Source organism: Sander vitreus, chromosome 10, assembly GCF_031162955.1.
Source record: "Sander vitreus isolate 19-12246 chromosome 10, sanVit1, whole genome shotgun sequence".
NCBI classification, from domain to species: Eukaryota; Metazoa; Chordata; class Actinopteri; order Perciformes; family Percidae; genus Sander; species Sander vitreus.
In genome coordinates this window covers 31,939,412-31,966,553 of record NC_135864.1, presented here as the reverse complement: position 1 = coordinate 31,966,553, position 27,142 = coordinate 31,939,412, and the positions used below count along the sequence as shown (strand labels likewise).

Genomic DNA, 27,142 nt, shown 5'->3' with positions numbered 1-27,142 from the left:
CTCTGGTTGGTTAGATCCAAAAGTGTGACCTCTTTTTCCTTCAAACAATTGATATAAGTTCAGAAAACAGGAGGTTCCATTCTTAATGGTATGATGGATTTAGGCTTTGAATTCATGTCAGCAAGATTTAATAGAGATTTAAAGATGGGTAAGGCCCATAATGTATGCCCTGTAGGTCTGGGTCTAAAGACTGACACTACTACAAGGTTAAGAAAAAAAAGTTTCCATGAGGCTATTCTCCTTCTAAAAGGCTTACTCCACAAAAATCATTTCCCAACTATCAATAATGTATATGCTTAAAATTGAAGCTTTAAAAGGAAAAGTGCTTTGGATTACGGAGGCAATTACATTTCATCATCTAATTTCCATTTCAGGCATTCAGCGTGTGCGCTTATCCACAGAAACTTAAATAAAGAGGATTTTTTTTCACCTCAAATCTGCTTACATTTATTAATATTTGTCGAAAAATGAGGAATGAGTAAATTAACCCGTATGAAACAGAAACCAGGCAACAAAAGAGTGGTTAGAGCTATGTCGATGATGAGTTGTTTTATTCTACATCAGAATGGATGGAGGGGAAAAAATAGCATTAAGAGCTAATGAAGTTTAGGGAGCCACTGGATTTTCAAGGAGTTACAGCCTGAGGAAAATGAGGCTTTTAATTGTATTCTCTGCAAACACAACGAGATTAACCCAGCCATTAACAATACAATGTTGGGTATACTCTTAGCTACAGATTATATCTAGCATCCATTTAATGTAGCTTGCGGTAATATTTCCAAACTGCGATGGCTCAAAATCTTTTTACACATTTAGAAAATCTTCTGTTCACCAGCATGACATTAAAAACACGCTTCTTCTCAAGAGAAGGCTAATATAGAGTAACGGGACATTTCTTTTGCAGGAGGATGCAGTCAAAGCTGAAAAAGTACTACAGGATAATAACGGACCCTGAAGGAGTTGAGCATGTATTGGACATGTATTTTTAATAAGTATTTTTTTGAGGGGAACTTGTTCCAAGAGAGGAAAGAACCAGAGGAATATGCTCCATACAGCACTAGTCTTTATTATTCACTACTCCCCCAACAATGTGGCAGGGATTGTATTCATCATTATTTTATGCAAAGGAAAAGTGGAAAATCCTGGCCTGGATTTGATTTTATGCGAGGACAGTGATGCATGTGAGCTACCGAGCTTACTTGTTAACTAGTGTGCTGGGTGGAATAAACTGAGTGAATTACAAACTGAGCTTTCTGTTGGGTATGTTTGTGCTTAACAAAAATAGCATTATGCCACACACTTAATGTGGCTGTCCTTTACAAATAGAAAGCAGGTTGGGGAAAAACACGAGATTTACATGCGAGACGCCTTCCCTTCTGACACCTGTATATATTTACCTCTGAAAGACTGCGGTACTAATCCACATCAGTGTGAAACAATAAACAACGAGGCATGCAAAATTCTGAATGCTGAAAGGAAATCTTGTTTACTTTGACATTTTCAATGCAGAAAGCACAAGCCCTCCTCCTCGTCTGAGCAATATAGGCTATTTGCGGTTTATGCCATTTCCTCAATTGCAGCCCCCCCCAGTTCCTTTAAGTGTCTCCTGATTATAGTCTATCACACAGCACAGCTTAGTGCCTATCAGATTCTTCCACTATTCCAGCCCTTACTTACAGGAGTCCTTTAGCTAAACTCTAGAGGCAAGCAGCAGGAAATGCAATGTGCAAAAAAACACTAAACATGACTCCTGCAACCCTTCATGTCCGTGCACTCTGATCCTTCGAAGTACAGTGGCTTGTACAGTAACATACATTAACGATAAAGTCATGGTTTTCCAATAGAGAGATGTAAGCAAGTTAACAGCCAGTTTAAGCAGCGGCATGTAACGATGGGTTAATAACGCTGCATTCTTCTTTGCGTCTGAAGTGTGTGTGCTTGGTGGCAATATGCAAAGCCTCGAGTCTAGAGAGAGATTTGTAATTGACAGTGTAATTGTTAAGTCGTTAGTATTGAACAACAATCCTATCAAACCTCCTCAGACACATTGTCATTTTGTGGAGGAGTTTGTAAAAGCACTCCGATTTCCCTTTAGCATGATGCTGTAGTTCAGACCACCAAGCAAACACCAAGGTCACAGCAGGCACAGTCTTATTCCAGAACAATAACAAAGAAGAGGCCAAAGTTGTTGAGATAATGGTGTACAGCTGAGTCTCTCCAGCAGAGCACATTTATCATAAAGTACAATGCCAAGAGTGCATTTTGTTATTTTTGGCATCATTTTGTTGAGATTACATGAAGATTTACAGAACCTGAAACAAAACCGAAATCTTCCCAGAGAGTCAGATTAATAAGGCAAGGCAGGTTCTTAAACATTCATTAAAGCAGATCCACAATGTATTTATTCATCAATGGATCAAAGTATATCTAGGCAGGTACATAGAAAATGATGTATGGTTTTAATACTAAACCCAGTATCGTAACATTATTTAAAGTGGCAATCCGTAAGATTTGGCCAGGGGCAGCACAGCAAACTATTGTCGTTTTAATGAAGAAGTCAGGCAACAATTAACCTTTACCATCATTCTGTGACCATCATTCTGTGAGCAACAGTGATCTGATTTTATCAACAAGTCCTCCAAACCACACGACGACTGTGGCTTATTTATTTCTACCCTCTAATACAACCCACAGGAGCATTATCCGTCCTCGTATCTTTAAAAAAAACATAATGGTTGTGGTTTTAAACATGTAGTTAATGGAACACTGCGACTTATTGGGACTTTGTCTTATTCCCCGTCTCCCCCAGAGTTAGATAAGTCCATACATACCCTTCTCATCTCCGTGCGTGTCATAACTCTGTCTGACGCACCCACCGCTAGCCTAGCTTAGCACAGATCCTGGAGGTAACCGGCTCCATCTAGCCTAGCTTAGCACAGATCCTGGAGGTAACCGGCTCCATCTAGCCTAGCTTAGCACAGATCCTGGAGGTAACCGGCTCCATCTAGCCTACTGCTCCCAATAAGTGACAAAACCAACAATCACCAACAGTGATTTGCTCGCAACACCTGAAAAGCACCGTTGTTACTCTCTGCTCCTCACCACGGGGCTTCTCAGGTGCTGCGAGCAAATCACTCCGCCCAAGTAGCAGAAGTAGCAGTGCTTCGCCTTCTGAGAATATAGTTCCCAGTATGTATACGGTTAGAAGATGGCTGTCTCATGTGACCTTGTTATTTGTACACGCTGTGACTATACAAATCACTACATGTAAATAGGAAAATGTTGGCGTTATTTTGTGTGGCGTGTTCCTTTAACGTTGTGAAACGGTTGCAGTTTGGCTATGCTAGGTCACAAAAACTACTTGGTTAGGTTTGGGAAAAAAATTGTGGTTGGTTAAAAGACCAAAAAGATTGGTGGTTGTGGTTAGATTGTGGTTATGTTACTCAACGTCCGGTTAAGCACGTGACACAGAACGTGATGTAGTTCGTTACCTTACTTCCTGCTTTGCCACTGGAGGGCGCCACCGCTGTAAACATGATTAATATGAGATGTAATTGTTGCTCAGTTCGTAATACTGCAAATATAAATATTACAATACTTTTATCAGTGGGCCATCGGCTCAATCACTATTGCGTTACCTCCTTCAGCGATAGATTTAACATTTATTTAAAAGAAAATCTTTGAGATTGCCACTTCAAGGGGTTACCAATATTTCTAAAAGACCCTGAAAACAAATCTTGGGGTCCTACATGAACATATAACGTTCTGCCAAACTCCACATTGGTCTGCATGTGATCTTCTCACTGGTTGGAAGTGGGCGGGGCTCAGTTGGAAAAAGCTGATGTCACGGGATGTTTCCGAAATCACTTCCTGATCCGTTTACATGAAGTCTGAAGTATTACACTTTTTAAATATAATACCATAGGATGTTTGTTCTAACCTTGAGTTTTGATTGTTGCTATTTAGTCATGAATATTGACTAAATATGGCAGCGCAAAGCCCGACGCAAGTGTCTTTGCTAGTTTAAGACCGACGCAGCTGTCAATTTCCAGCGCCCGCGTCGTTTAAATAGCAAACACACCTGCGCCCATCTGTGCGCCCATGGGCGTGCTGGTCTTACAGGGAGGTGTGTTCAGGTGCATTCTGGGCGTATTGCTATCTTGAGGCAGAGGGACGTGATCGCGCCATTGACCAACAAAAAGCTGGTCTACAGTCAATAACGCAGCATTTCATTGTTATTTTAACAGCAAATTAGTAAAATGCTCCTAGGCTTATGCACAGCGCGCAGCGAGCAGCAGCACACAAACATGCAAAAGATTACAAATAAAAACATTACGGTGCAAATCCTCCATCATAACAGCAATGCTCCAAGGTCCAAACGCGCCTGGCTTTTAAAGGGAATGGGAGATGATCTCTGATTGATTGGTTTATTGCATGTTACGCCCAAAACACACCTCTGATTAATGAAGACACTAAGTACAACCCTTTAGAACCATGAGCCCGGCGCACAGACCCTTTTTTCCGCCGTCAAACTAGCAAAATTGGATTTGGACACGCCCTAAACGCACCTGCATCATGCGCTTCACGCCGTGCGCTTAGATCGTTAAAATAGGGCCCTGAATGTTACTGAGGGAAAAAAAAAAGTCTTCAAGGGCTTCAACGCCTCAAGGAATCCTTCACATTGCTAGGTGGGAAAACTTGACCAGTCGAATTAATCTTATCTCATTTGCTGAATTTTGTTATGTTAATAGTAGTAGCAGTGGAGAGAAAACAGTAGCTTGTCAAGCTCTGGTTCAGAAAAGCTGCCTGGATTTCATGTTACCTTGGAAACAAGCGCTGGTGTTCCAGCAAGTGAATAAGAAAAGGTAAGACTTTGTCCAATCCCTCCCCAACATGTTTGGTATATCCCCTTCATCAATCACCTGCATCGGGCTAACACTTAAAACACTAAATCAGCCAAAACCAGTAACTCACTGCCAGAGGAAAGCTTTGAAGCAGACGCCTGAGAATGAGGAGGGCCTGACCGCTTTGTCTGAGCCATGGTCTTTCTGGGGAATAAATCTGGGCACGTCGGAGTCGCAACTACTGAAATGCCACTGGGACAAAGTGGCAGACTTAAAAACAACGGTTACAGACAAAACATCTAATTACACTACAAACCACGAGATCAATACCCGCTTTGCTGGCAGCGCGTGGTGATGTCTCTATTTTTGTTCAGCTTTATGTTAGATTAGAAGAAATCAGCTTTTGGGCTGAAACAGTAGCATGAAAGATAAAGTACACACAGAAGCACTTAATGCTTTGAAGTAAGTGGAGAATAATGATTTGTCAAATGTTACCACTGATGTGTTGTACCAACACAGAATTGCCTTTGGAACAGAGTTATAGAATGGTTTACCTCTTGGGTAATACAACTGAATTTTGTGTGTGTGCGTGCGTGCGTGCGTGCGTGCGTGCGTGCGTGCGTGCGTGCGTGTGCGCGTGCGTGTGTGTGTGAGGCAGGGGTTCACAGGTGTTTTGAGATGAGCTTGAATACATTTCCATTTTTAAGCGGGATCGGTATGCATGAATATTTTTAAATTGGCAACCTGCACAACAGCCCATTTCTAGATAAAGCAGTACATGATAAAATGGGTCATGTTTTGTGCAGGTGTGAAGCACATACACACACACACACACACACACAGATGAAAACAGACATTGTAAATGCTTATTGTGGCTTCATGTTTGGTAGAATATATGCCATAAATGCAAAGAGGGACGACGGAGACAGCAACAAACTTTGGCGATGACGTATAGAGGCTTAGACAGGCTTGGCCCTCAGCCGGCTGCTTTGATGTTGAGCTATTTCCTATTGGAACACTTGTTCAGAAAATATGATTTGCTTCATCCTTTATGTTACCTTGACTGCTCCTTTCTTTATAGTTTGTCTTTTTTAGTGTTGTCAGGGCTCGGGTAGTAATCGTTGATCTCAATATCCAGTTAAATAAAAATAATGTAAAGTACATGACAGTTGACTGGCTGTCTATTTTTAGGTTCGTTTCTGATTTTGCCATAAGGAAGGGTGTGTGCGAGAGAGAGGAAAAACAGAAAGAGAGAGACAAACTGTATCCACAGTGACATCAATCCAAGTAACTCTTTGAACCGTTTAAAGTGAGTTGGCGGTTCTCAACCCCATTAGGCATTTTGAAAGTTGCAACAGCGCAATTAGGCAGTTGGCACAAAGGGAAGGCAAGGAAGGAACCAGGGAGTTATCAGAGGGATTTATTCTGATAAAACACAGAAGGAGTAACCCAGGAAGACCAGACTTTTAAAAGGGTCACTATACAAAGTCATTCCATTTTACATTCACATTATGGTGTGAAGGGAAAAACCCAGCAGTGAAAAATGCAACATTTTTTGGCCTTTTCATTCCAGAAACAAAGAAACGGCTATGATATTTTATCTAAAACAACGATAAGCTCGACTAAATGGTTGTTCAAAACTACAAAACCAAAAGAATCCACCCGTCAGCAGATGGAAGCTATACTACACTAAAATCAAAGCACTACTGTAGTACAATTTCACAAATACAGTACAGCTTCTTCCTGCCAGGCAAACAAAATACAGCACCTGAGACAATGTCCTTGTCATAAGGCCCAAGACTAAAGTTTGTCTTAGCTATATAAAGAACGTTGGCAAGCAATCCACAGTGTGGACTAAGTCAAAAATACATCCTTGAGGCGGAGCACCGTAATGATCAACTTGTTGAGGTCTGAAGAAAAAAGCTGACTGACTGGGTCAACGCCAACCTTGTCAATCATACAGTTCGTCAAAAAGGAGCCGGGGTCCCTGCGTGGCTTTAGTCAGGTGTCTGTGTATGGGTAAGGGTGGGAGGTTGAGCTTTTAATTAGGTGAGCAGGTAGGAGAGACTGCCATGGAGAACAGGAAAGGTTAGGGAAGGCCAGGTACTGGTGGTAGATGAAGGGAGGTCAGGGAAACTAGACAGGAGAAGTGCGCGCAGCCCTGCACACTCATTATTTCCTGACGGGGGTTAGTAGGAGATAACTCTGTGCCAAGCTACGGTCTGCAGAATGAAATATTACCACACTTAGGAGCAGCTAGACTGTCGATTTCCTCGCTTTTTTATGGTAAATGCTATTAACAGCTATTACATATATATTGTGCTAAAGGAATAGATGTATACAGTGTAAAGAGGCATCACTCTTTAAGAATAATGATGCATTTTTAAATGCACACTTTACACACGATTTTTCATTATTTAGGTTGAGTTCAAGGACGCACAGATTGTCTAAGGTGAACTGAACACAGAAAAGTTGTGCATCACATCATCATCAACTGTTTTATCATGTACTGTGTAAAATGAACGTGACTATGGAACTATTATGCTTGATTAAGGTTTGAGGGTCTGGGAGAGGAGACTCTTACCCTCAGGTATATACCATGAGGGTTTCAGTGCAGCTGCACCTTTACGTAATCCAAACTCTTTTTGAGATTTATCTTTCAATGAGAGCAGGAGGAGCACAAAAGCAATTTAAGATTTTAGAGAGTTTATTTTTTAAAAGGCAACCTCATTATTAAGCAGAAGACGGTAAAATGTCTTGTTGTCTATGTTGAAGCTTTTGCATCTTACAAATGTCTCTATTTCTGGGTTACATTTAATTCTGGTCTCCAAACCAAATAACCACAAATAACTGCTTGATTTAATTATTATTCTGTTGTTACATAAATAGCACTACGAGTCTACAGCCATGCTAGCAGCTCTGTGAGGCTGTACTTAGGCACAGTGGTGCTTTGAGCTAAATGCTAATGTCGGCATGCCGACATGCCAGAGATGTTCACAAGTCATTTTTTGGAAGTCCAAGTCGAGTCTCAAGTCTTTGAGCTCGAGTCCAAGTCAAGTCTCAAGTCTCTGGCCATCTGATCTGTCCCTAACACTGCATTGTTAAATCTTATGAATTCAAAGCATGTCCTGTAGGGACATTATTTTACTTAACTTAAAATATCACGTATGCTTTCATGGAGCTAGCTTAATTTAGTTACATCCAGAACTTACACTGGGTCTCCAACTTAGGACATCGTATAATCTAATCTTTTGCTACTTAACACATCCCTCTAGCCCTCGGACCTGGTGAAATATTAACCTAAGTCTGTCACATCATATGGATACAACTATGAAGATACAATTTGACCAGCATTAGCACAACACTTTGCGATGGTTAGCTTGTTACCTGTGACGATATATGCTAAATGTAACGTCTCTTTCACATTAGCAAGTGACTGACCTATCTGGGTGCGTTTGGAGATGCCTGATGAAGTTTGTCGTTGTTGATCCGGCATCATTTATCTTGGTGCCACACACCTAGCATGTAGCTGTTCGCTTACTGACACTGTTTACCAAGTTATTGAAAGCAAAACTAATGACAAAAGGCACAACTCCGGGAGGACTTTGTGTCGCCATCGTCAATCTGTGAGTGCGCGTACATAGGCATAGCGCATGCGTTACGTTGCACATTATGGCAAAGGGCAGGGGACATGCAGCTCGTCATACGTTTCCCCAATGTATATGCGCCAATAAAAGAAAATAGAAATATATGAATACCTTTAGATTTAAAAAAGCAATAATTGCATGAAAACAGGTTGTTGACGAGTCTCGAAGCTTGAGTCCGAGTCAAGTCTGAAGTCTTTTGGGTCGAGTCGCAAATCAAGTCCGAAGTCACCGTTTGTGCGACTTAAGTGCGACTCGAGTCCGAGTCTCAGACTCGAGTCCCCATCTCCGTGATATACCAATGGTAACATGCTGATGTTTAGCAGGTGATATGTATTCTTTAGTCTTTAGTTTAGTTTAATAAAAATTTTGAAAAGATGATAGCCCTAATAGAAAACATGGTAAACATGAATGTCTGCACCGTATTTCATGGCAATCCATTCAATAGTTATTACATTACATTACATGTCATTTAGCAGAGGAAACGTCAGGCGATCGCAAAAAATCCAGTGAAAACATATCATTTAGGGACCATGAATGTCAATAAAAGTTTGTGCCACTCCATCTAGTCGATGTTGAGATATTAAACTGGATAAGATGTTAACTTGGACCTGCTGATTGTGCTAAAGGAAAAGTCAGGGGATCAGCAAAGCCATTAAGACTGATCCTCTGGGGACCATGAATGACTGTACAAAACTTTATGGCAATCCATCCAATAGTTGTCGAGATATTTCAGTCTGGACCAAAGTGGTGGATGGACTGACCCGCATTGCCATCACTAAAGCCATGCTGCTTGCATGACTAAAAACATACAAAGTCTCTGAAAGACCTCTAATAATCATATCTAAAAGGTGCAAAATGGTTGCTTTACTGCACTTTTATTTTGCACATTGGAGACTCCCGGGGAATTCCTACATACTTCAAAACCTTCCAACTACTTTTTTACAACTTTTCTTTTTTATTACTCAACTATAGAGAGCAATGCATCATTTTATGGAAAATAAAAAAAACTAATTTTCAAAACAAATGAAAAGCAAATTCACAAAACTATTATTCCAATATTCTTCATGGTGATATATTACCTCTTCACTATCTCTGTTCAATCTGTACTCTAATTAGCTGGCTTACTCCTCTGTGTTGTGAAAATGAGACTTTGTTACAGAGGACAGCAGGCTTGGTTGGGGCTCGTGTTGGAGTGTCGATACTACTGCATTTTTTATCGACTGTCAATTTAAACAGTCATAGATTGCGCGGCTCGCCTTTCGGTGTTAATTAATATAATTTAAGACGCTGTCAGACTTTCGTTTTGAAATTGAGGGTACATTTGGTTGGGGAGATTTACTGTAGGTAGAAAAAAAAAAAAAAACGGTACAGCAGTTCATCATCATAGTTTAAGAGATGCGGGTGTTGAGTGTTTGTCCCAAATGACACATGCAGCACTGCAGCCTGCACGCTCAGCTGCATCAGAGCAACCCAGCACTCCTGCACTGTAAATCAACTTACTAACACGGTACAGCAATGTGCCAACTGTCAAGTTCAATTAAGTCACCATCATGGGGTTCACAAAAACTTACTTGGATGTAGTTCGACCAGAGTGTTGCCAGGGAAACAAGACATTGCCGACAGCTGCTCGGTAGCTGTAGACACCCAGAAGTCCAAGGGCGAGAGCAACCTTAGAAACCCATGAGCACCGTCTTTGAACCAGGAGGTAGATAAGAACCAAACAGAAAGCAGCCAGCAGGGAGAGTACCGTCCTGTGCTCGGAGCTAAAAAAAAACACAGACAGACAGACAAACAGTGAAGGGGTTAAAGGGTGCCGTAGGTAGGATTGCGAAGATCCAGGACTTAGCCAAAAAATGTGAACATCGACAACTTCTCAGTCCCTCCCTACTTTCCGCTAAAGCCCAAAACGGTCTCCTAAGCCCCTCCCCCCACAAGGGAGAATAAATGCGTGTGCATGAGCAGTGATTGACACACAGTTAGACACCCCCCCCGGCCCTGATTGGTGCATCTGAACAGGGAGCTGTGGATTTTTGCAAATCTCACTACAGGCTGTAGGTGGAGCCAGAGGAGCTGGATTTTTGTTTAAATGACCTGCTTCATGTAGTTCTACTGGAACAGAGGGTCAGTTTCAGCAGATATGACAGAAAGGTCTTTCCTACTGCACCTTTAAGAAAATGGTGTGCTCTAATATGGAGTTCTTTTATAACTGAATTTCATTTAAAAACACATTTACATTACATATACAGTATTATGTATTTCAACAGTTTTCATAAATGTACCACTGCTGCATAGAAACTCCTGCACATCGTCTAACTTGCAAAAAAAAGTAGTAGGCAACGATTCTTGCGATTCTTCAGGCAAAATTGCGTTGTAGATGTGGGGAGTATTTTTCTGTAGCTAAATGTACCATAAAATATAATTGGCAAAAATTAATAAAGTAATTTGATCAATAAAAAAAAGAAGGCTTACACCTTGAAGTAGACTATTTATTGAGCAACAGAACATTTGGGTGAGATGAAACACTGTCGGTCATATCCTCCAGCAGTAGTTTAAACTTTAAAGAGGCACATATCTTCAATTGTTCACCCTATTTAAGGCTATATAGTTTGAAATTACACTGCTACTGAGCACAGACAGGTAATAAGACCCCAAAGGACAAATCAAAGTTGAATTGAAGCCTTGTATTTAGGAATTGGCTGGATCAGACAGCAGTGGAAGCTGGGGTACTTTTGAGACAAGTTGAGGCCTAACGCTACCTAGATCTCATTATCCAAGCAACAGGCAGTGCAGGTAGCAAGAAAGGGCAACGCTGAACAGGGAAAAGGTCGGAATCCACATCTCTATTCCACAATGTGATGCATGTTAAAGAACAAACCATGATCCCCGGCCGACTGCTGTTAACAGAATATTAATGGCTCTGAAACTGTCAGTTTTACTGAGAAATGGCCGATTTTCTACAGAGTGAGCAATCACAGAAGGCTATTTCCCTACTTGAATCTTTTCAAAAAGAAAAAGCTAAGTGGAGGGTCCTGTCAGCTTTTCAGCCAGAAAAACACCCTTAACAATGTTTCCCTGTTAGGAGAAAAGACTTCTATAATGTAAACACCCTATACCTACCCTTAAATGTCTGTAACGGCCAAATCATTCACGTTGTTTTTACAGTGTACACTGTACACTGAACCAGCCTCATCTATTTCCTATATTTCCCATAATGGCCTTCAATATTCCCCAGAGAACAGGAGGGAACTTGTTACATTTATCTGTTACTCTCATGTGTAGGTGGAGAGACAAATGGAGATTGTTGCTGCAGTGCATTCTAGACTACTGTCTTACAAATTGGTATCTCGTCCTTTTCACAATGACTGTAACCCCATGTGACTGCTGATGTCTGTACTTAAACAGTGAAAGACGCCTATTCACTTTCATTCTGTGGGACTTGCACTAAAACCTCAAGTTTACCTCAGATGTATTCCCCCTCTCACCCTCGACTGTAGCTGTGTTTAAAAGGAGTTCTAATACTGTCTTGTCACCTACATGTTCCCACATATCTGCATAAAAAGGCTACTAATCCTCAGCTCTGCTAACAGCCTCATGTTCATTACAGTCCACAACACAAGAAGAACAAACCAACCTTCTGAAGATTTCGCTGTTCATAGAGCCTTAATACTCAATTTTGAGTGCCTCTTACAATGTTTTTTCTTGATGTGTAACCACTGCTCTGCGTATGTAAACTTTTGGCTTGTTGTAAATGTATGTTTTCTTGTGCACAATTGAGACTACCTATATACATAATTAAATGTATTCAATAATTGGTTTGTTTTTATTCATTTTAGAGGAATGGTAAACCCAACCTGTTAAGCCAGTGTCCCACGTCGGGAAGATGAGCCCACTGCACCCCGGTCTGATTGAGGGAGCGCAGCAGGCGGCAGCAGACCAGAGTGAAGGGCGGCGTGGCTAACGCTAGCCACTTCTCTGAGCAAATCTCTGCCTTGGGGTGAGCAGGGGGATGACAGTCTTTGGAAGGGAGGATAGGCTCTTCTTCATCTCCAGAGCCACTCTGCTCTCTGAAGTACTTGCGGCAGACGTCCTGGAAGACGGCGAGGCAGAGGGTGTTGAGCAGGAAGTACCAGATTTGGTGCTCTTCCTCTACAAAGCTGCTGGCCGCCAAGCTGAGAGTCTGTCCGACTGTGCCGGCCAGCAGCAACACGTCCAGCTCCGACAACGACCACTCACTGCCACTGCTCCCCAATGGAGACTATGAGAGAGAAAACAAAAGTGCATTAAAACAGAAGCTCAAGAGCAAGGAGGAAAAAGATGTTACTTCTGACAAAGAGGTCATTCTTTTGCTGTTGTCTGTTCATCTCAGCTGGGGGGGGGTCAAATAAATCAAAAAACAGATGTCCATAGGTAGGACAGATACTGTAGGTCTTGGGCCTAGAAACTGATGAGTTTGGTAGAGATCCAGATCTGGCATCTCCACATGATGATTATGATGTTTGTAGCCAAAAGTGCAAAAGTAATAGACCCTGGCTGAATTCCAAACCTTAGGAGTCAGTTTGCTGCCTCAACAAATCAATTTAACTTAAGACCATTCAAACTTGATACCATTTACAAATACTGCAAGATATGCAACTATCACAATTACACAAGCCTGACTAGACACTCAACCTATTTCCCCCCTCGCCCACCTCGGTACTGTGGATCAGTTGGCAGTTATAATTGTTCAACTCATAATTATTTGGACCTGTGGTGATTCATACCAATCTACTTCAATATGAAAAACCTCAACTAGTGACACTCATAATAAAACAGTTCAATTTGCAACCACGTATACCTGCTCTATCAACTCACCCACATCATTTCAAACTCAAAAAGAGACAAACGTTCTATTGATGCATACTGTATACTTTTCACATCCAAATGTTATCAAAGAAACACTATCCAGACTGCTGTTCCTTTGCTAATGCATGAGATTCAATCTGTCATCACATTTTTACGGTATGTATAACATATGCCTGTTTTTTTTTGCCATGGTGCAGCAGGCAGCGACCGTGAGCTGTCATTCATAAATTGTGCTTGGTCACTCATGAATGTTTTTGTCACATTTTTAAAATTGGGGTTTGTCCAATCGCATACTTGTATGCAAATTATAAGTTCCTTGGTGACGGCACATCGCCAAGGCAAAGCAAGTTCAAATGAAGTACAGCCAACATCTTAGTTCAGCAGCAATATTTTAGCTCAACAAACAACTACCAAATACAGGCATGCATCTTAGCCTGTGTTCACCTTGATGACAAAGAGAGGCTGAGCCTGTACTTGCACAGTCTGTATGCTACAGTATCAGTTCACTGTGGGACTGGTCTGTTTCACACTTTGTTTTTACCAGCTTTAACACACACATATGCCTGTTTAAATATTTAGTTCTGATAGTTGTGTTCCAATAAAGGAAAACAATATCACTCAACTGTGGCAAATTTAGGATCTACAACTTCTAGGTTGCATACATTTTCATACATTATAAGTATCTAGGTTGTTCTTTATAAAACTCTTTCAATCACCATTTTTGTTTTTTTATGAACAGTAAATAAACAAATTAAATAACATTATTGCAAAATATAGTTCTCTATTTCACACATTTCATGTTTGAGAAGGCTCTGCTCATTCATTTTACCTTTCATCATTACTGAGGAGAAGATGAATGTATGTCTACAACTTTGTTTTTTTTTTTAGATAAAAAATGTCACAGACCAAAGGGAGCTGTAATACGTTTTTTCCAGCTCCACTGCTCCCTGTTCGAGTCTCTCTCTCTCTCCTTCAGTGGTTGGAAAATTATGAAATCTCAAAAGCAAGGGTTCCTCGTGTTTTCATGGCATTGTTTCAAACTAGATAAAAGACAAGCGTAATAGATGTATTACTGAAAGAAATTAGGAAACATTGGCATTTATATAGAATTAATAATACTTTATTGATATACTATTGATACGATTTCTCTCTAGTTTTCACTTTGCAATTTGCATGCCTTAGCAATATATCATGATTAGAATTTCTTTCAAATTATGTTATTATTCATGGCTGCTTTTGACATAGTTGATCACACACTGTTGTTGGACAGGTCTGAAAATTGGGTTAGGTTCTGAAGTACTATTCCGAACTGGTTCAGGTCCAACTTGCAAGACAGAAACTATTTTATCTCCACTGAAAATCTTACTTTCTGCAAGTCAGCATGTCCTGTGGAATACCACAAGGATCAATACTTGGCCTCCTTCTGTTCAATCTATAAACACAGCTTTAAAAACAATAACATTAAAGGACAAATATGGCGCAAAATTAACCTATATGTACCGAGTCGACCGTTCTCTGGGATATGTTTTCATGCTAATCGAATGTGACCAGTTTTATCGCAAACCGCTAATTAGCTTATAAAGCTAGTCGTCGGGGCATGGGTAAAGTAAAAAGAAATCACTATTTCTATACCAACAACAAGGCTCAAAATAGCGCCACACTTCCACGGTAGAATAATGAGGGTCCCTACATGTAAACCGAAGCATTGAGAACTTTGTAAGTGTACAGACACTTTATTAAAAGGATAGTTTAAAAAGACAGTACCGTTCTGCTAAAATTAGCAGTCATATTGAATCAATTACATCTCAAACAGTTAATTCGTGCATCCATTTCAAGCAGGTTAGACTATTTTAAGTCTTTTCTCAGGTGTACCGAAAAGAGCTCTTGGGTAACTACAACTTATCCCAAATTCAAACCATGTGCAAATATTACACCAAATTAGAGAATCAATTTTAAAACTTTGCTGCAGGTCTACAGTCACTCACTGGGCCGGGACCAAATTATATTTCTGACATGCTTTTTCTTTATGAATCTTCAAGAACACTTTTGTGACTTGGGTCTGCTACTGGGACTCCAGGAAGTTACTGGTCGCAACCAAGAAACAGCCCAGCACTACATTTTTACACTTTGGTTTTTGTATGGAATAAACAAACTAGATACAGTATATAATATGTAAATAGGGTTGGGCATCATTTAGATTTTAACAATTCTGATTCCAATTCCTCCTTTTGATTCCGGTTCTTATCGTTTCTCGATCCAGATTATTTGAGGGGTGGAGTTGAAACAGGTCACATGCTTATTTCACAGATAAAAGGAACATTTTGTTTCAATGGTGATTTACATTTTTACCAGGCTTTTACAGCCACACTTTAGAGCGCGGCTGCAACACAGCAAGCACCTGGCCGCTACGGAAACCAAAACTTGCGCGTGTTAAATTTGGAACCGATGATTGGATTTGAAACAAAATTTTCCAAATGGTTCTAAACGATTCCAATAAAGAAACAATTCTATTGTAATTGTAATTTTTGAAACGATTCCAAGTTGGAACCGGTTCTCGATGCCCAATCCTATTTGTAAATGAGGCCCTGACACACCAACCCCAATAATCAGCCGTCGGAGGTCAGTGACTCGAGTCTGTTTGGTGTGTTCCGTGCCGTCGTCCATTGAAGGAGCTGTCGGTGTTCATTTTGGCCGACCTGACTTGCTGGGTCGGAGGGCGGGCAGTCGGACTCACTCCACCAATCTGATTGTCTGATCTGGAGGGATAACCTGGAAATAACGAGCGGGATAAGTGACGAACGCCTCTCAAAATCTGACAAAAATCTTTTGAACTGACCTTTGTCGATCTGAAATGAAGACAGATTCAGCAACTGTATGGCCTATTTCTCGCTTAAAATGTTTTCAGAAACATGTTTCAGTGAACTATTTTCGTAAAATACGAGATCGTATTACGAACAAGCCGCCATTACTATCGGTTGTCATTTCCGGTTTTCATTTTTTGTATTACGTGTCGCGCACCCACAGAACGTACACTCAAGACAGCGTCGCTTCGGTGTGTTCCAAGGAACTTTTTGGACCTCGGGGAGCCGACTGATCAGTCTGACTGCCTTTTCTGCCGACAGTCAGCCGTCGGTTGGTGTGTCAGGGGCTTTAGATGTCATGGTAGGTGGATTATCCGTTTCCCACATGTTTCTACTGTGCGCTAAACTAAGCTAACCGCCTTCTGGCTGTAGATTTATATTAACAGATAGATTAGAATTTTCTTATCTACCTCTCTGCCAGAAAGTGAATAAATGTCTAAAACTATTATCAAAAAAAACTGAAACTGATTGCAACAATAAATGAGCTAGGATATGCTCTTCTGTTGATTTAAAGAGCATAACAACAACAGAAAAGAACATCCATTAATTAAAACCTGAACTGAAGCCTGCTGAGGATGGATAAAGGACATTACTCCTCTTCTCCTGTTAATGGCCTTCTCTATATCATCACAAAGCACAGTGAAATGACAGGATGATGACATTTCCCCCTTAAAATACTAAAGGACCTCTGGTAGAATATTTGCATCCATTCAGTTAATATCATATTTCTATGACTTTAGGCAAAGGTACTATGAAACTGATTAAACAAATCGGCTCTGGAAATAATTAAACCATTCTGGAGTCTAATATGTGTGTATGATTTATCACATACTACTTCAAGACATTCCATCATGCAGTTTCGAAAACCCTTTCAGCCTCAGCCCTCTGTGATAGGACTTCCCAGCTTTCTCATGTGAAATAGAAGATATTTTCATTCAGGCAAAAAAAAGAAAGCCTATCAAAGTGTTGTATTATATAAGAAACTCAATTAATATATTTGTTAGGGTGTGTTTTTTTTTTTTTATATTGCTGGTATTTTACACTTAGCATTTCTCTTTTCAAATATTCCCCCACTTGTCATCTCCTTTATAGATACTACTTTTTTTAAATGAAGTACACTCACCTTTAGGTTATTAAAATCCCTTCAGTTGGAATTCTAATCACATTTTTGTTGGAGTTGTGAGTGAGTAAGTGTGCTTAATCTTCCAGTTGCAGAGAAACTAATCAGGATACCTCTAATAAAAGGTTTGGATGCCGTCCATAATGCAGCCATTTGTCAAGCCAAAGCAGCCGCAGCTTTGCACTTTGATCCACACAGATTCAAGTGGTTCTATAATTTATTAAGACCTTACCTAACTTCAGATCATTTTTTTTTTTTTTTGTGATGACATTTTTATTTTATTTTAAAGAGATAGAACGTACAGATATGTATACGCCTCAAAAATAGAGCACAAAACATATATTCACATACCTACCTATACATATACGCAGAAACGTATGATTAACAACTACGATAAAAAAAAAAAAAAAAAAAAAAATGAACTAAATAAAACCCCAGACATAACCCACCCACCCCCTGGATCCAGAACTCCAAATCTCGGTTACATATTAGGTAGTTAAAAGTGAATGCCAAGCCTGTATTGCTGACTCTTTTGCTCCGTGGACCCTAGCTGTCGACAACTCCAAGTAAACAATATCCAAATATGTTAAAACCCAAGCTCGAAAAGAAAGCGAATGTGGAGGTTTCCAACGTGTGGCAACTAGTTTTTTTGCAGCCGTAAGTCCAGCCAGCAATGCTTTTTTCTTATTCAGTGTCAAATCCTGCCTTGAAAAATCATTCAAAATAAGTGTAGCAGAACTTCAGATCATTTCTTTTTACCCTTTCCGTCCTTCATTTTGGAACTTTGTTGCACAATATTCTCCTCCTTTATTTCCTGAATGGTAAATCCAGCTGCATTTTTTAAGCATTTAAGGAAATTGAAAGGTTGCTGAAAACTGTCCAAAAAGATGCAACATTGGCAAAAGCAGATTTGTTACCATCAGAAAAGTCTTTAGAGGACTTCCTGCAAATTCATTACCAATACTAATATACAGTAGTGTAACACTAAAACAGATTAATAATCTAATCTCTATATCAAAATGAGTTTGTCAGTCATGACTTAGAGGACACAGAGTCTACTAATTGTATTTCCTCACAGGTTATTACAGAGATTAAGAATTTGGCCATGAAGACGGGGCAACAATTGTAAATGTTTAATCACTGTTTTTGGAACAATATACGTATGTAATATATGGAACAAATCCATATACTGCTTTCAAAGTAATCAATAACATTTTAAAATTGATTCCAACATCAACTGCAAGTCAATGTAAGAAAGCTGAAATGCTACTGTAGTTTTACTGTATATGGTCTCTCGAAGACTAGTTACAAGTTGTATTTAAAATATATATATGTAGCAGGATTCACAGCTTCCGTAGTGCAGATTATAGTTAGTTTATTATTTATAAATGTATACTGTTATGAACTTTTTTATAAACTGTATAATTTAAACAATGTTGAAAGGTTGAAATGGATCTGCCAATTAGAATCCAGCACTTTAATTCTTCTGTAGTTGTTTTTGCATTACTTTCTACACATAAATCATTTTTTATAACACACAGACAGTAGTTCTGACACCACTATATTGATAATCGGCTATTAATAAGTCCCAAACATTCTCAGCCTCTAAAATGTGAGGATTTGCTACTTTTCTCTGTTTTATATACGTAATTGTAAATTACATATATTCCTACAAGAAAAAAAATCGGTTTGGTTTAAATAAGTAGGCTACATTTGTTACATTACTTGTTACGTATATAAGTGGCCTCCCCCAAAAGAACGCAGGACTTTCACCCTGGAAACCGCTGTTCGTGTCCCGTGTGAAACCAAAAGTCAACGTTGACTTTTTTAAAGTTACGTACGTAACGTAGCGTACTGTAGCATATAAGTTATGTACTTTAACTTTTAAAAAAGTCAACGTTGAAAGTCCTGTGTTCTTTTGGGGGAGGGCAGTCTCATATACTCGGGTTTCGATATGTGGACCTAGATTTGTTTTTTACCATAGTCAATTAATCAAAAAAGTGATGACGGGTTAAACAATAAAGAAATCGATTGTTAGTTGCAGCCATAACGGACAGTAAATAATGTTTTCTTTTGTATTTTGTGTCATTCACAGAGACAAAAGGGTGTAGTCTAAATCTTTCTAAATACTTTGAGTTTTTGTACATGTTTGATGCATTATTTGTTAAAAGTTCACACAAGTTTGTTTTTTGCTCACCTACATGAGTCGAGCCACAACTTTCTGTCTGACTGTTTTACCTTTCGAGCCAAAGTCTGCGGATTTCTTGAGAATCTGCTTGCTAGATGCACCCTACACCCTACTAAATATTCCACAGTCTTTTTAAGGAAACCAGAGTCACAGAAAAATCTACAGTACATTTCCTCCGCATGCTCCAGTGTATAGATAGGGGAGTTTATTTCTTCACCTAACCTAATGGCCCGAGTGGATTTCTTCTGACTATTTTGCCCTATCAGCACTTTTGCAAAGTTCCCAGGAGGGAAATGAGATGTAACCTTTACAGATAAATTATAATGAGCAAATAGGTGCAGCAGTAAAGAGGACTTCCCTTTTAGGCCAATTCAAACAAACACTAAAGACTTAAAGCTTCCACCTTCTGAATAACTAATCCCAATATATAGATAGATTGCCCACATTTAGAGGAGCGATCTTAACATCGCTGGCAATTACTTATAAAGTAAATTTCAACATGAAATCAACATGTATTTCTAAGCCCGCTGTATACTGGTATATCCTTTGCTTGTTTGCTAGTTTTTCATTTTTGACTGCTGAGTCTCTTTGTCCATCAACGTTGTAGGTTTAATGGTGTCACGTAGGATTAATGACATGTTCAATAATTCTTTCTGGTTATTTAACAAGATAATGTGGCCTCTTTTCCTCATATTAGTTTGACAACTAACCCCAACCCACTTGCATGTACAGCAGACTTAGAGGTGGTTGGGTAGGTGGGTGAAAGGGCCTGTGTATATGTGCGTGTGTGTTTGGGGGGGGGGGTTGTATATATATATATATATATATGTAATATGTATATATATATATATGTAATATGTATAAAAATTGCTATATAAATAAAGTCTGATTGATTGATTGATCATATTTTCTAACTGTGATTACATTACTACTGAGTTCAAGTCATTTATAATGTGTTTACATAATGCTGGCTTTCCTATTGAGATAAAAGATAAAGCTCATGTGTAAATGTTTCAATTTATGTCAGTAAAGTCAGACCCTCCTTCTGTCATATGAAAGTATGTTTTATTTACAGAATTCAGAAGGTCCCGCAGTTTTAAAAACAGCTGACATTTTCATAATATGGCCATAAATGCATCATTACAAAATAAACTGCTGTAAACTTTAACATGACTAGCCTATTTGTATTATAAAAAACTTAAAGCTATTATGCCCAACAAAAGCCTCAAAGAGTTGCATCAGTAAATGATTTTCATGCAATGTATGTAGGGAGCCAGCAGAAGTCAGCCGACTCAGCAGTGCCGGCGCTATGGTGGGGCATTCGAGGGCCGTGCCCCCCCTAGCAGTCATTGATGCCCCTCCTACCACAGGCCATAGAGTGGCAAAAAAATATCCCTTTTAGTTATTATTTTAATATTAAATGTGCAAACTGTAACTTAAATTAAATAAAATGAAATTAACGGGGACAACGCATCATTTTAGTTGAGCAGGTTACTAGGCTTGGTCAATGCTCAGGTTTACTCAGCGGCCCTCGAATGCCCCACCATAGCGCCGACACCGGTTGAGCTGCAGCGCGCAGAATCCATTTCTGTTGTTGGTTGGAATCGAAAAGAATAGAACTAACAGTTTGTCCGTCCACATAGGCAGTTAACCTAATTATCGACAAAAAATGGATTTACGAAAATGGCTTAGACCTCCTCATCTTCAGCCTCTTCCAGCAGCAGACTCTGACAATCTGGCCACCACCACCAGTACCAGTGTTGGGAGTAACGGCGTTTAAGTATAACGGCGTTACTAATGGCAAGAGCAGGGGTGGGGATGATGACACCGTTGCAAATGCGATGATGATTGGCTGGGTGGGCGGATGCCCTGCTCACGCTGTCTCACTGCACGCTCTGACTACCACTAAACACCAGACAGCGACAATGGCGACGAGCCAGGGAAATTCAAAGGTAGCGTTCTCGAACTGGAAGTACCGGCACTACTTCTCGCTCATTGAAATTAAAGCCAAGAATGTTTATGTAACATGCACGCTATGCCCAGGAAAAAAGACTTTATCCACGTCTGCCTCAAGCAACTCCAATCTTATGAAGCACCTCACATCAACACATGCTAACCTGACACTTGTTGCTGCTGCTAAACCAACCCCAAGCCCAAATGTAGCTAGCGTGAGCTCCAGCGAAGGAGACGGAGCCACGCTCGATTTTTCTGTATATAGTGTTTTTATTCTTCAATCTGTTAAACATCTTTGACGTTAAAGATGTTATAGAACGTACAAAATAACGTCACAGTTACTTTGCTGAGTAACTAATTACTTTTACAATGTGGTAACTGAGTTACTAACTCAATTACTTTTTGGGAGAAGTAATTTGTAACTGTAACTAATTACTTTTTTAAAGTAAGATGACCAACACTGACCAGTACAGCCACGGTCTCTGAGAGCCGACCTGGCCCTTGTAGCTAAATGCTTGGAAAACGAATTATTGAAGACTCACCGATTCCATTCTACAAAGGCAGAGTAGGAGACTAGTCTTTATATTCTTGTCTATATTCCAAATCACATTGATTGCAGCCTATGTTAAAGAGCCCTCTCACCAATCTGAGTTTAAAAATGGTCAGTCGTAGGAACCGGATAACCGCAGACTCCTATAGCCTCGTCTTTGTTGCTTTCATGATTTCCTTTTAAAAGTTTCTTATATTAAAAAGGAGATACACAATGACAAGCCAGCTGGAATCTGCCACTCTCTTTGTCTCTCTCCTGCGCGCGGTGCGTTCCCAATTAAGTGGAGTAATTAAAGTCAGATAGATCTGCTACGTGGTGGCATGATATGGAAATTAACAAAAAAAATTTTTTTTATTTCGCTAATGAAATAATAATTAATAATAATAAAGAAAAACTTATTTCGTTTTTGATCAACATTTCTGCTGTGTTGGACTATGTCGCCACTGCGTTAAAATATTTCTGATTTTAAGATCAGTGTCTTTAGAGGGGCCCCTATTTCGCACGGGGCCCCGGGGCGGCCGCACCCAAACACCCACGCTATCTCCGCTATAAATGTGGTTATGTTGTCTTAACTTGAAACTGTGAGTTGTAATAAAGCAGAAACGTATGTCTGTTATACTAGGCAAGCAAGGTTTCTTGTATTATTAAAGAAAATAAATTATTTGTTTTAACTTAAAGTATGATGTTAAACCAAGTAATAAAACGTTAAATCAACTAAAAGAACAACTTTAACAAAACTAGAACACTGTAGTTACATCGAGCTCATTAACTTTAATTTCTAAGTTGAAACAAAGGCAGTCTTCAAGTTGAGTGAACTTCGATTTTCAAGGCAGCAGTTAAACTACCATGAAATGTCTCACAGTGTGCCAACACAAAGAAAGCAGAAGGTGAGGGACATCCAGCGGATCCTCCGGCAGCACCGGTACTATCCCGTAAATGAAACATTGTCGATATAGACTATCTGACAATAAATGCTCCCTTCATGAAAGGTTCTAATGTTTAGTTTTTTTGTTCATTCCATTTTATGATCAATTTGGAGGATGTAGTCTGAGGTGTTGAACAGTACTACATTATACATATTATTAATATAAATGGTGTGCCTGCCTCTATGGGAATTTAACATAGGGGTGTACTCACTTATGCCCCATGTATTTTGAGGAAGAACATTTATTTATTTACGATACATTATTCATTCACAAAGAAAATTGGTGTCCTTAAAGGTTGGATTTTTCCTCATTTTTTTAATTAAGGCATTAAGATAAATTTCCAAAAGATGATTTTTTTATTCCTATTTTTAGTCAACTTTAGCATGGGTGTCCTAACTTTTTCACATGACTGTATATTGAGTATACCCTCTGAGTCAGCAGAAGCCTGAAACTATTTTGGTTTACAGTAGGTGCCCAGTGAACAACTGTCAGTGGAAAGGAACTGGGCACCATCTAGAGACCCACTTCTTTTAATAATACATGGCCTACTGCTGCACTGGCTGGCATAATTTTGAACAGCACATTCATTGCAGTTTCTCTAACATGATTTTATAATGCAGCTAATAGCTCCTTTGGCAAAACAAAACCTCCAGAGAGCACCATTTAGCTGGAGAGAGGAGATGATTTCTACAAATTCAATTCTGGTAGACTGGAACATTTTTGATATGGAGTGCAACAATTGTGGGGGTTTTTTTAATGTCGTGTTAAAAAAGAATACAAAACGTATGCTTTTTCACATGGAGTTTCAGAAATGTGAGCCCACTTTAAAGCTCTAGTGTGTAACTTTTTATAATAATGAACATCCGTTACATTCAAGCCATTGCCAAAAGCTAATGAAGACTATCAGCTCCACACAACTCTCTCTGGATTTCTCAGTGTGACTATGTTCAGAAGATTGTGGCGTCCGGCGACTTTCCAGCGCAGAAGCTTGAGTGAAGATAATGAGCTCTTCTGAAGAGTCCATCATGTTTTTTTAATCCTCCGTGTCCTCCTTGGCTACTAGAAACTGCGTGGAGGAGGGGGAGGGGGGGCTTGTATCATGTGGACGCGCCGACAGTGTTGTTGTCATTACTTTGAATTCCTCATGGGGGAGACAGAAACTACGCACTATAGCATTAACAGATTTTGAAAACTGCAAACTGAGCCTGGGACTTCTGCAGCCCCTGACACACCAACCCGACGGCCGACCGTTGGCAGAAAAGTCAGTCGGACTGATCAGTCGGCTCCCTCGAGGTCCAAAAAGTGCCTCAGAACACACCGAAGCGACGCCGACTTGAGCGTACGCTCTGCGGGTGTGCGAGACGTAATACATCTCCATAACAGCAGGCGGCGCTAATCTGTATTGTCGCCCAAAAAAATGAAAAACGGCAGCTGATTGGACAAACGCGTCACGTGGGTCTGGCTGCTCCCGGATTTTTCAACCGGGCATAATGGCGGCTTCGCCATTATGAGTACGAATACGAAGATATTTCACCGAAACGTGTTTCTGAAAACATTTTAAGCGAGAAATAGGCCGTGCAGTTGCTGAATCTGTCTTCATTTCAGATCGACGAAGGTCAGTTTAAAAGATTTTCGTCAGATTTTGAGAGGCTTAGTCACCCTCATCCCGCTCGTCATTTCAGGGTTAGCACTCCACCAATCAGATTGGTCACTGAGTCCGAATGCCCGCCCTGCGACCCAGCAAGTCAGGTCGTCAATGAAGGCCGACAGCTCCTCCGACGGACGACGGCACAGATCACACCAAACAGACTCGAGTCACCGACCTCGCCAGACTGTCCGACGGCCGATAATCGGGTTGGTGTGTCACAGGCATGAGACATAGAGTAAACCTGCAGCAGCAGAACAGACTGTAGTGGCATCTGTAACGAATCCAGCGTTGTGCTGTTGGCATTAACAGTTAAACTCTGGAGTTTAACACATTCTGAACTCTCTAGAGCTCTCACAGTCAAATAGATTCTCAGATGTGTCAACATCAAACACAGGGCGTTTCTTCATCTGTGTTCTTCTATTGACTTGTGTTCTTGTGTCCCTGTGAGACGTCAACTCGTGTTGCCAAAGTAAATAAAGGTAAATAAGAGGCTTTTATTTCGCCGTTGACTGATCGTTTGTTTAAATATCACAACACATATCCGTCATAAGATTAACGGGAACCTGTGGTTAACTGTCTTTATGGAGTTAAACTCCACACACACACACACACACACACACACACACACGCACGCACACGCACACACACACCAAAGCTTCACACACAGTGCAGCAGGCAGAGGCGGGAGAGAGATATACCCGTTTCTTTTCGGGAGACTTGTTTAAATTATGCCATAGGTTATACATTAGATTTAGTATTTAGTTCATATTTTTTTGGTGTATTTCTTTTCTGATTTATTAGAAGTTGAGTTTCAGTCTGTATGATAAATGAACAGTTGTACATAAAGTGGTAACATGCTATGACATGTTATGTAGACTAAAGGGGAGACCTTTATAATTTGAATTGCTAATTTCCATCTGTTGTCCCTGGGCATATACAGTGCACTACAATAATATAGAAATGATAATTCCACATAACACTAATAGGAACACATAGGACACACTAGTGCATATGCCTACTTATTTTTTAATTTAAACTGACTTAAACGTATACACTAATAATAGTAGGGATCGCGTTCCACTCTTTTGAATAAGTAAGGGGTGTTTGAACCATAAACAATAAAATTAAAGCTCAATAAGTTTTATTTTTCAATATTATTGCAAAACTTGTAGCATTATGAGGTTTTCTTGTCCGGAGATTGTTTTAATACAAAGTGGTTATATTGTTGTGGTTTTTGTTTCTAGCTGTTATTTTGGAGCCCTGCAGGTAGCCTCTGTGCTGGGGGGGGGGTTGATCAATAACAGGAAGAACGCATCGTCTCAAACTGTTAACAGTGTTTTCTGTGCTTGTGAACTTGCGGGTTCATTCTTCCAAGAACAACCAGCAAGAACGTTCTCCTCAAGAACACAAGTCTGTTCTTTGCATTCTTGAGATTGAGAAACACCCACACTTTCTTTTATTTCTTTTATGTTGACATTTCATTATAAATGTCAACATTAAAGCTACTCCCTATTCTTTTTTTTTTACCATTTTCCTGTGCAATACTGTAGAGTAATTAAGAAGTAACTAATAGGGCTCCCTGCAACCCTCCATTACAAACACATGGTAAGCTGTGCATACAGCCAAGCACTGTTTGATTAATATAAATGGTGCCCAAAGTCTCAAATCGACTAAAAGGGCACGCGCTGAAACATTTCTTTACAGCTGCATTTGGGTGAAGTGATTTTTCAATTTTCACAGATCCAAGAAAAACTATTAAAACTTTTTCTCAGGCCTTTGTTTCACAGCCCATTCAAGTGATTTAAGGGTGCATTAGTAAAGACTTTGCTAACTTAGCTAAATCACAAAGTGGGGGTACAATAGACATAGAGTGTGCCATCCCATCCCCCCTGAGCCTCGGCGGATTTAGTAGCTTTTCTCTCAAATAAATTCTAGTGGTCTCAAAGGTAATGTTTCTCTACCCGCAGAAGTGAATAATTAAATCATAAAAGCAATAATCTATCTTTAAAACAGCAGCAAGTTAGTGAATGCGGCTGTCTCTGGATGGAAAACTTAAAAGAATATATCAGCGGTAACACCTGAACACAGACGTTTAAACGGGTACTAGGGCTGCACGATTATTTTAATCACAATCACAATGTCACTCAATTACATAACCGCAGAAATTGTGCAATTTAATGAAAAAAAAAGGTGTGCTGTGTGTGTGTGAGACACTCTAGTCTCTGTGTGCACTGCAGTCTCCACGTTGTTGCAGCTCTTCTGTTTCAGGCTCCCGGACCGTGGTCGGGAAGCACAGGGGAGACGCTCCCTCCAGGGCCGATGCTCTTTCTGGGGTAAATACCTTCACTTTACTGGCAGCATTAGTCCATATCCACGATGTTCCACTTCCGGGATTGTTCAGGTGGCGCCGGAAATTCTGCCGGATGTCCCTCTTTTTGGCCGGGTTTCTGTTACATTCCGCTTTCTTTGTGTTGGAATTTAAAACTCAATTTGTGAGGACTATGGTTAACTGCTCCTCAGATCTCTGCAGGGTAAATCCAGACAGCTAGCTAGACTATCTGTC

General features: G+C 40.0%; 1 protein-coding gene across 1 annotated transcript in view; it reads right to left on the bottom strand.

Annotated features, from left to right (window-relative positions):
* pigg (phosphatidylinositol glycan anchor biosynthesis class G (EMM blood group)) overlaps positions 1-27,142 on the bottom strand; it is a 108,949-nt gene that overhangs the window by 16,397 nt on the left and 65,410 nt on the right. Inside the window, exons 9-10 of the mRNA XM_078261151.1 lie at positions 12,343-12,746; positions 10,063-10,254 (exon numbers count right to left, since the gene is read on the bottom strand). Coding sequence (XP_078117277.1) covers positions 10,063-10,254; positions 12,343-12,746 — 596 coding nt within the window. The remainder of the gene's footprint in view (positions 1-10,062; positions 10,255-12,342; positions 12,747-27,142) is intronic.